Raw genomic sequence first — 9,989 nt, forward strand, 5'->3', positions numbered from 1 at the left:
TGTAAGCTTATTGTGGGCAGGAAGCTTGTTTACCAACGCTGTCATACTGTACACTCCCAAGCGCTTAGTACAGTGCTCTTCCCACAGTAAGCACTCAATAAATATGATTGATTGATTGATTATAGAGAGCACTGTACCAAGTGCTTGGGAATATACGAGGTGGTAAACTCATTTCCTGCCCACAAGGAGCGTATAATCTACAGGGGGAGACACACGTTAAAATAATTACAGTTGGGTAAAATAGTGCAGGAAATAAGGTCACTTAAACTGTAAGCCTCATGTGGCACAGGGGACTGTATCCGAAAGAGCATGCACGGGGGAGTCAGAGGACACGGGTTCTAATCCTTCTTCCCCCTCTCCATCCCCCCCGCCTTACCTCCTTCCCCTCCCCACAGCACCTGTATATATGGATATATGTTTGTATGTACTTATTACTCCATTTATTTACTTATTTTATTTGTACATATTTATTCTATCTATTTTAGTTTCTTAATATGTTTTGTTTTGTTCTCCATCTCCCCCCTTCTAGACTGTGAGCCCGCTGTTGGGTAGGAACCGTCTCTAGATGTTGCCAACTTGTACATCCCAAGCGCTTAGTACAGTGCTCTGCACACAGTAAGCGCTCAATAAATAGAATTGAATGAATGAATCCCCCCACCTTACGTCCTTCCCCTCCCCACAGCACCTATATATATGTTTGTACAGATTGATTACTCCATTTTGCTCGTACATATTTACTATTCTATTTATTTTATTTTGTTAATATGTTTTGTTTTGTTGTCCGTCTCCCCCTTCTAGACTGTGAGCCCACTGTCGGGTAGGGACCGTCTCTACATGTCGCCAACTTGGACTTCCCAAGTGCTTAGTACAGTGCTCTGCACACAGTAAGTGCTCAATAAATATGATTGAATGAATGGACTGTGAGCCCACTGTTGGGTAGGGACTGCCTCTATATGTTGCCAACTTGTACTTCCCAACCGCTTAGTACAGTGCTCTGCACACAGTAAGTGCTCAATAAATGCAATTGATTGATTGATTGATTGAAATTCCCATTTTACAGATGAAGAAACCAAGGCTCAGAAAGAGGGAGTGAGTTTCGCAGGGTCACACAGCCAATTCTGGACGGAAATGGAATTAGAGCCCCGTGAATGGCCTTAATGGTTGCAAGCGCTGCTGCACCTTGTACCTCCCAGGCGCTTAGTCCAGTGCTCTGCACACAGTAAGCGCTCAATAAATACGATTGAATGAATGAATGAACGCCACGTCGGCTCTTAGGATCTGCAGAAACGTTCAGTCCGTACCATTGACAGATTGAATCTTGATTTTTATCATCCCCTTCCCCGCAGGAGAGGTTGCTTCGGTGCAGGGAACCGCCTTCGATCTGAGAAAGCCCGTGAACCTTGGAGAGCAGATGAAGAAGTTTCAGATTGACGGCTTTGATCACAATTTCTGCCTGAAGCAAACCAACGAAAAACACTTCTGCGCCAGGTCAGATGCTATCATCACCATCATCAATCGTATTTACTGAGCGCTTACTGTGTGCAGAGCACTGTACTAAGCGCTTGGGAAGTCCAAGTTGGCAACATAGAGAGACAGTCCCTACCCAACCGTGGGCTCCCAGTCTAAAAGGGGGAGACAGAGAACAAAACCAAACATACTAACAAAATAAAATGAATAGAATAGATATGTACAAGTAAAATAAATAGAGTAATAAATATATACAAACATATATACATATATACAGGTGCTGTGGGGAAGGGAAGGAGGTAAGATGGGGGATGGAGAGGGGGACGAGGGGGAGAGGAAGGAAGGGGCTCAGTCTGGGAAGGCCTCCTGGAGGAGGTGAGCTCTCAGTAGGGCCTTGAAGGGAGGAAGAGAGCTAGCTTGGCGGATGGGGCAACCCACTGGACACATTTCTGGAAAAGAGTCAGAAGCGAAGCGCCCCTTCCACGTCATTCATTCATTCAGTCGTATTTATTGAGCGCTTACTGTGTGCACAGCACTGTACAAAGCCCTTGGACAGTACAATTCGCATTAAGTGATCATCTGTAGTACTCGGCGTAGCCTTAAATCCTATCTGTCTTTAATCTGAGAAGCAGCGTGGCTCAGTGGAAAGAGCCCGGGCTTTGGAGTCGGAGGTCACGGGTTCAAATCCCGGCTCCGCCACTTGTCAGCTGGGTGACTTTGGGCAAGTCACTTCACTTCTCTGGGCCTCAGTTCCCTCATCTGTAAAATGGGGATGAAGACTGTGAGCCCCCCGTGGGACAACCTGTTGGCCCCAGGTTCGGTTGGGGGAGATTGGTGGGGGTGGGGGGTGGTCCTGAAGGCTAAAACCCCAATAGGTTCATTCATTCATTCATTCAATCGTATTTATTGAGCGCTTACTGTGTGCAGAGCACTGGACTAAGCGCTTGGGAAGTCCAAGTTGGCAACATAGAGAGACGGTCCCTACCCAACAGTGGGCTCACAGTCTAGAGATAGGTTCCCCCGTGGCAGGCTTCGGGCTGTCTGAGCCCACCCCGGGACCCCAGAAACACCGAATTTCTGTTTGGTAAGAACACCGTCTCTATATGTTGCCAACTTGGACTTCCCAAGCGCTTAGTACAGTGCTCTGCACACAGTAAGCGCTCAGTAAATATGATTGATTGATTGATTGATTTCCCAGCCCCTTTTTGAGACTGGTCCTCCATGAGGCTAGAGAGCCCAGGTCCGGGCTCTCCACCACTTATCTTGTCTGCTGTGGGACCTTGGCAAGTCACTTTACTTCTCTGGGCCTCAGTTGCCTCACCTGGAAAACGGGGATTAAGACTGTGAGCCCCGTGTGGCCGTGGACTGTGTCCAACCTGATAAACTGGTGTCTACAGCGTGGCTCAGTGGAAAGAGCCCGGGCTTTGGAGTCAGAGGTCAGGGGTTCAAATCCCGGCTCTGCCAATTGGGAAGCAGTGTGGCTCAGTGGAAAGAGCCCGGGCTTTGGAGTCAGAGGTCGTGGGTTCAAATCCTGGCTCCGCTACTTGTCAGCTGTGTGACTTTGGGCAAGTCACTTTACTTCTCTGGGCCTCAGTTCCCTCATCTGTAAAATGGGGATGAAGACTGTGAGCCCCATGTGGGACAACCTGATCACCTTGTTTCTACCCCAGCGCTTAGAACAGTGCTTTGCACATAGTAAGCGCTTAACAAATACCAACGTTATTATTATTACTATTATTATTAATTGTCAGCAGTGTGACTTTGGGCAAGTCACTTAACTTCTCTGTGCCTCAGTACCCTCATCTGTAAAATGGGGATTAAGACTGTGAGCCCCCCGTGGGACAACCCGATCACCTTGTAACCTCCCCGGCGCTTAGAACAGTGCTTTGCACAGAGTAAGCCCACTTCTAGACTGTGAGCCCACTGTCGGGTAGGGACCGTCTCTATATGTTGCCAACTTGTACTTCCCAAGCGCTTAGTACAGTGCTCTGCACACAGTAAGTGCTCAATAAGTACGATTGAATGAATGAATGAATAGTAAGCGCTTAATAAATGCCATTATTATTATTATTATTATTATTATTATCTACCCCAGTTTTTAGTACAGTGTCTGGCACATACTGAACAAATATAAAAAAAACAACAGAAAAAGTCAGGTCAGGCACAGTCCCTTCTCTGGGCCTCAGTTACCTCATCTGTAAAATGGGGATTGACTGTGAGCCCCCCGTGGGACAACCTCATCACCTTGAGGTGAAGCAGCATGGCTCAGTGGAAAGAGCACGGGCTTTGGAGTCAGAGGTCGTGGGTTCGAATCCCGGCTCCGCCACATGTCTGCTATGTGACCTTGGGCAAATCACTTCACTTCTCAGAGCCTCAGTTCCCTCATCTGTAAAATGGGGGTGAAGGCTGTGAGCCCCGCGCGGGGCAACCTGATCACCTTGTATCCCCCCCCCAGCGCTTAGAACAGTGCTTTGCACATAGTAAGTGCTTAACAAATGCCATTATTATTATTATTATTGTAGCCTCCCCAGCGCTTAGAACAGTGCTTTGCACATAGTAAGCGCTTAACAAATGCCATCATTATTATTATTATTATATGGGACTCACAGTCTTAACCCCCATTATTCAGATGAGGCAACTGAGGCACGGAGAAGTAAAATGACTCGCCCGAGGTTACACAGCGGACGGTACCCCAGCCCTAACCGAAGTAGAAGGGAGAACTGGTGTTGAATCCGCGTTTTACAGTTGAAGAAACGGAGGCACAGAGGAGTGAAGTGACTTACCCAAGGTCACCGGGCAGACAAGTGGTGGAGTCAGGATTAGAATCGGGGGCCTCTGACTCCAAGGCTCTTTCCACTAGGCCATGATGCTTCCTTTATGCACTTTGATACTCCCCCCCAGCCCCAGAGCACTTATGTACATCCCCTTAAACTTTTCTATTTCCCCATGTGGTATTTATTCAAATCATCATCATCAATCGTATTTATTGAGCACTTACTATGTGCAGAGCACTGTACTAAGCTCTTGGGAAGTACAAATTGGCAACATATAGAGACCCAACAGTGGGCTCACAGTCTAAAAGGGGGAAGACAGAGAACAAAACCAAACATACAAATGTCTGTCTCCCCCCGGTAAGTGCCTACCGGGCAGGGAATGTGTCTTCCAACTCCACTGAGGGGTAAAATGCACCCAGTAAAATGCTCAGTAAATACCACTAATATTTTCAGTCAATCAATCAATCAATCGGTCGCATTTATTGAGTACTTATTCATTCATTCATTCAATCGTATTTATTGAGCGCTTACTGTGTGCAGAGCACTGGGAAGTACAAGTTGGCAACGTTATTGTGTGCAGAGCCCTGGGAAGTACAAGTTGGCAACATTATTGTGTGCGGAGCACTGTGCTAAGCGCTTGGGAGAGTGCATTATAACTATATAACAGACTTGTTCCCTGCCCACAGTGAGTTGATAGTTTAGAGGTAGGGACAGACATTAATATAAATAAATAAATTACAGATATGTACAGAAGTGTTGTGGGGCCGGGGGGCTGGTAAATAAAGGGAACGGATCAGGATGACACAGAACTTCCCAAGCGCTTAGTCCAGTGCTCTGCACACAGTAAGCGCTCAATAAATATGATTGAATGAATGAATTAATCAATCGTATTTATTGAGTGCTTACTGTGTGCAGAGCACTGTGCTAAGCGCTTGGGAAGCCCAAGTTGGCAACATATAGAGACGGTCCCTACCCAACAGCGGGCTCACAGTCTAGAAGCGGGAGACAGAGAACAAAACCAAACATATTAACAAAATAAAATAAATAGAATAGATATGTACAAGTAAAATAAATAAATAAATAAATAAATAGAGTAATAAATATGTACAAGCATATATCCATATATACAGGTGCTGTGGGGAAGGGAAGGAGGTAAGACGGTGGGGATGGAGAGGGGGACGAATGAATGAATGAATGAATGAATGAATGAAAGGGAATGGAAGAAGAGTAGAGGCGGGCTTAGTCAGGGAAGGCCTCTTGGAGGAGATGGGCCTTGAGCCCGCTGTTGGGTAGGGACCGTCTCTATATGTTGCCAACTTGTACTTCCCAAGCGCTTAGTCCAGTGCTCTGCACACGGTAAGTGCTCAATAATAATGATGGCATTTATTAAGCACTTACTATGTGCAAATCACTGTTCTAAGCACTGGAGAGGTTACAAGGTGATCAGGTTGTCCGATGGGGGGCTCACAGTCTTCATCCCCATTTTACAGATGAGGGAACTGAGGCCCAGAGAAGTGAAGTGACTTGCCCAAAGTCACCCAGCTGACAAGTGGCGGAGCCGGGATTTGAACCCATGACCTCTGACTCCAAAGCCCGGCCTCTTTCCACTGAGCCACGCTGCTTCTCATAAAATCCGATCTACTGACTGACTGTAGTGGGGAGAGACAGGAGGCAGGGAGGTCAGCGAGGAGGCTAATGAGAAGCAGCGTGGCTCAGCTGCAAGAGCCCGGGCTTGGGGGAAGAGGTCAATCAATCAATCAATCAATCATCAATCGTATTTATTGAGCGCTTACTGTGTGCAGAGCACTGTACTAAGCGCTTGGGAAGTACAAGTTGGCAACATATAAAGTCCCTACCCAACAGTGGGCTCACAGTCTAGAAGGGGGAGACAGACAACAAAACAAAACATAGTAACAAAATAAAATAAATAGAATAGATATGTACAAGTAAAATAAATAAATAAATAGAGTAATAAATATGTACAAACATATATACATATATACTGGTGCTGTGGGGAAGGGAACGAGGTAAGACGGGGGGATGGAGAGGGGGGTGAGGGGGAGAGGAAGGAGGGGGCTCAGTCTGGGAAGGCCATGAGTTCTAATCCTGGCTCCGCCACTTGTCATCTGGGTGACAGTGGGCAAGTCACTTAACTTCTCTGAGCCTCAGTTACCTCATCTGTAAAATGGGGATGAAGCCTGGGAGCCCCACGTGGGACAACCTGATGCCCTTGTATCCTCCCCCAGCGCTTAGGACGGTGCTTGGCACGTAGTAAGCGCTTAACAAATGCCATCATCATTATTATTATACAGTAATCAAGGCGGGCTAGGACGAGTGCTTGGATGAAATCAATCAATCGTATTTATCGAGCGCTTACTGTGTGCGGAGCACTGGACTAAGCGCTTGGGAAGTCCAAGTTGGCAACGTATAGAGACGGTCCCTACCCGACAGTGGGCTCCCAGTCTAGAAGAAAGTGGCAGCAATTTGGATGGGGAGGAAAGGAGGGATTGAATGATTGATCGACCGACCCTCGCTCCTTCCCTACCTCCCATCTCTGGTCCCCCCCGGCCGCCGACCACCACCTGCCCCGGCGGTGCCCGCGTAACCTTTGACCTTTCCCAGGGTGTACCACCCTCCCAGCGGCCGGCAGCTAGAGGTGTACACCACGCAGCCCGGGGTCCAGTTTTACACTGGCAATTTCCTGGAAGAATCGCTGAAGGGGAAAGGCGGTGTCAGCTATCCCAAGCACTCCGGCTTCTGCCTGGAGACCCAAAACTGGCCGGACGCGGTCAATAAGGTAAGGCGCAGCCTCGGGGGGGCCGCAGCCCGGGCGTCCGGGGGAGGCAGGGCCCACCCCCACAGTAGCAGCACAGGGAAGATCCATCCATCGGTCGATCAGTGGCTTCCCGCGTGCAGAGCACTGTACTAAGCACCTGGGAGAGTACGGTATTCAACTGTATTTCATTTAATCGTATCTAATCAATCAATCAATCGTATTTATTGAGCGCTTACCGTGTGCAGAGCACTGGACTAAGCGCTTGGCAAGTCCAAGTTGGCACCATATAATAGAGACGGTCCCTACCCAACGGCGGGCTCGCAGTCTAAAAGGGGTAGAAGGAGAACAAAACCAAACATACTAACAAAATAAAATAAATAGAATCGATATGTACAAGTAAAATAAATAAATAGAGTAATAAATATGTACAAACATAGATACATATATACAGGTGCTGTGGGGAAGGGAAGGAGGTAAGATGGGGGGATGGAGAGGGGGACGAGGGGGAGAGGAAGGAAGGGGAAAATAACCAGGCCCTACTGGGATTCGAACCCAGGATCTCCTGTTTACTAGACAGGCGCTTTAACCAACCAAGCGGAAAACGCCTTTTCTGACTCAAATCTGCGCCCAGGTCACCTTACCAAAAATCTCCCCCATCTCGATCCAGTAGTTCAGTGCCGAGTTACGGCAAAACCACTGGAAGCCCAGTCTCCCTGCCCACAGTGGGCTAAGGAGGCAGATTTTCTTGGGACCATCGAACAATCAACAGTATTTCAATCGATGGTATTTATTAATAATATTAATGGCATTTATTAAGCACTTACTATGTGCAAAGCACTGTTCTAAGCGCTGGGGAGGTTACAAAGTGATCAGGTTGTCCCACGGGGCGCTCACAGTCTTAATCCCCATTTTACAGATGAGGTAACTGAGGCCCAGAGAAGTTAAGTGACTTGCCCAAAGTCACACGGCTGACAATTGGCTGAGCCGGGATTTGAACCCATGACCTCTGACTCCAAAGCCTGCGCTCGTTCCATTGAGCCACGCTGCTTGTCCTTATTTATTGAGCGCTTACTGCGCACAGAGCACTGTACTAAGCGCTTGGGAGAGGACACTGTAACAGAGTTGGTAGACACGTTCCCCGCCCGCAACAAGCTTACAGTCTAAAGGGCGAGAGAGGCATTAATATTAATATAAATAAATTACAGATATGTACATAAGTGCTCTGGATATAATAATGATGGCATTTATTAAGCACTTACTATTAAGACTGTTCTAAGCGCTGGGGAGGTTATAAAGTGATACAGTTGTCCCACGGGGGGCTCAAAGTCTTAATCCCCATTTTACAGATGAGGGAACTGAGGCCCAGAAAATAACAGTGATAATAATGATGGCATTTATTAAGCTCTTACTATGTGCAAAGCACTGTGACTTGCCCAAAGTCACACAGCTGACAATTAGCAGAGCCGGGATTTGAAGCCACGACCTCTGACTCCAAAGCCCGCACTCTTTCCACTGAGCCGCGCCGCTTCTCACGTACATAAAGTGCTGTGTATTAAGTGCTTAGGAGAGTTGGGAGACACGTTCCCTGCCCACAGCAAGCTTACAATCTCGAAGGGGAGACAGGCGTTAAAATTGCGGCTGGGAACGTAAGAGGTGGGAGGCTGAAGGGAGAGTGAATATAGAGGATAAATCCAACTGCAAAAGCGACGCGGAAGGGAGAGGAAGTAGGGGAGATGAGGAGACTGGAAAGGCCTCTTGGAGATGTCATTTTAATAAGGTTTTGAGGGTGGGAACAGTCATTGTGGGCAGGGAATGTGTGTTTATTGTTGTATTATACTCTCCCAAGCACTTAGTACAGTGCTCTGCACATAGTAAGCGCTCAGTAAATCCAATTGATTGATTGAAGGTCCATTAGATACGACAGGGGAGTTCAAGGCCCGAGGAAGGACGTGGGCAAGGGTTCCTTCAGGAATTCACCCGGTGTCCATCCCGCCCGACGGGGACAAAGGAATTGACTTTTCTCAGGATCTTCTCCCCTCCAGCTTGTTCCCTCACAATTTTTTTCCTCTTAAAAAGAGGCCTAGAGCTCATCCCTGGGTGAGGGCGAGGCTTGCTGTTTGTGACCTGAGGTGTTTTCTTTCCAACAGCCCCATTTTCCAAGCGTGTTACTGCAGCCGGGAGAAGAATATAATCACACCACCTGGTTCAACTTTTCCGTGGTCAAAAAATATTCGCCCTAAGTGCTCAGTAAATCCAATTGATTGATCGATGGTCCATTAGATACGACGGGGGAGTTCAAGGCCCGTGGGAGGACGTGGGCAAGGGTTCCCTCGGGAATTCACCCGGTGACCATCCCAACCGATGGGGACAAAGGAATTTGACTTTTCTCAGGATCTTCTCCCCTCCAGCTTGTTCCCTCACAATTTTTTTCCTCTTAAAAAGAGGCCTAGAGCTCATCCCTGAGTAAGGGTGAGGCTTGCTGTTTGTGACCTGAGGTGTTTTCTTTCCAACAGCCCCATTTTCCAAGCGTGTTACTGCAGCCGGGAGAAGAATATAATCACACCACCTGGTTCAACTTTTCCGTGGTCAAAAAACAGTAGCCCCGAGTCTCCCGCAGCCCTGGGCCGAGGACAAAGCGTCTGGGCACCGAAGCTGTGTCTGCCTGCCGTCATCTTCTCCCACAGGGAGCCAGATAAAGGGGAGGCTTGGAGGCCTGTGGTTTGCGGCACCTCAAAATGCAATAAAGTTGCAACTGTTGAAATAGCCACCTAGTACCTCACTCATTGTCCGTGCTTTTTGGAGAAACGCGCTTCATCTGGATTGTATAGAAACAAGCGTTTGTGCTCCACTGGGGAAAATCCTAGTTCGCCCCACCCCGTAGTTGTTGATTTCCGCCTCCTCTTCTTCAAATGCCATCGAGTCCAACCGATAGCGACTCCGCGGATATATCCTCCTCAGAACGTCCCTTCTTC

General features: G+C 47.9%; 1 protein-coding gene across 1 annotated transcript in view; it reads left to right on the forward strand.

Annotated features, from left to right (window-relative positions):
* GALM (galactose mutarotase) overlaps nucleotides 1-9,780 on the forward strand; it is an 88,394-nt gene extending 78,614 nt beyond the window's left edge. Inside the window, exons 5-8 of the mRNA XM_038750724.1 lie at nucleotides 1,347-1,488; nucleotides 6,864-7,038; nucleotides 9,165-9,246; nucleotides 9,613-9,780. Of these exons, the coding sequence (XP_038606652.1) occupies nucleotides 1,347-1,488; nucleotides 6,864-7,038; nucleotides 9,165-9,246; nucleotides 9,613-9,614 (401 nt within the window). The 3' untranslated portion in view covers nucleotides 9,615-9,780. The remainder of the gene's footprint in view (nucleotides 1-1,346; nucleotides 1,489-6,863; nucleotides 7,039-9,164; nucleotides 9,247-9,612) is intronic.
* Nucleotides 9,781-9,989: the final 209 nt, after the last annotated feature.

This window comes from Tachyglossus aculeatus, chromosome 1, assembly GCF_015852505.1.
Source record: "Tachyglossus aculeatus isolate mTacAcu1 chromosome 1, mTacAcu1.pri, whole genome shotgun sequence".
Classification (NCBI taxonomy): domain Eukaryota; kingdom Metazoa; phylum Chordata; class Mammalia; order Monotremata; family Tachyglossidae; genus Tachyglossus; species Tachyglossus aculeatus.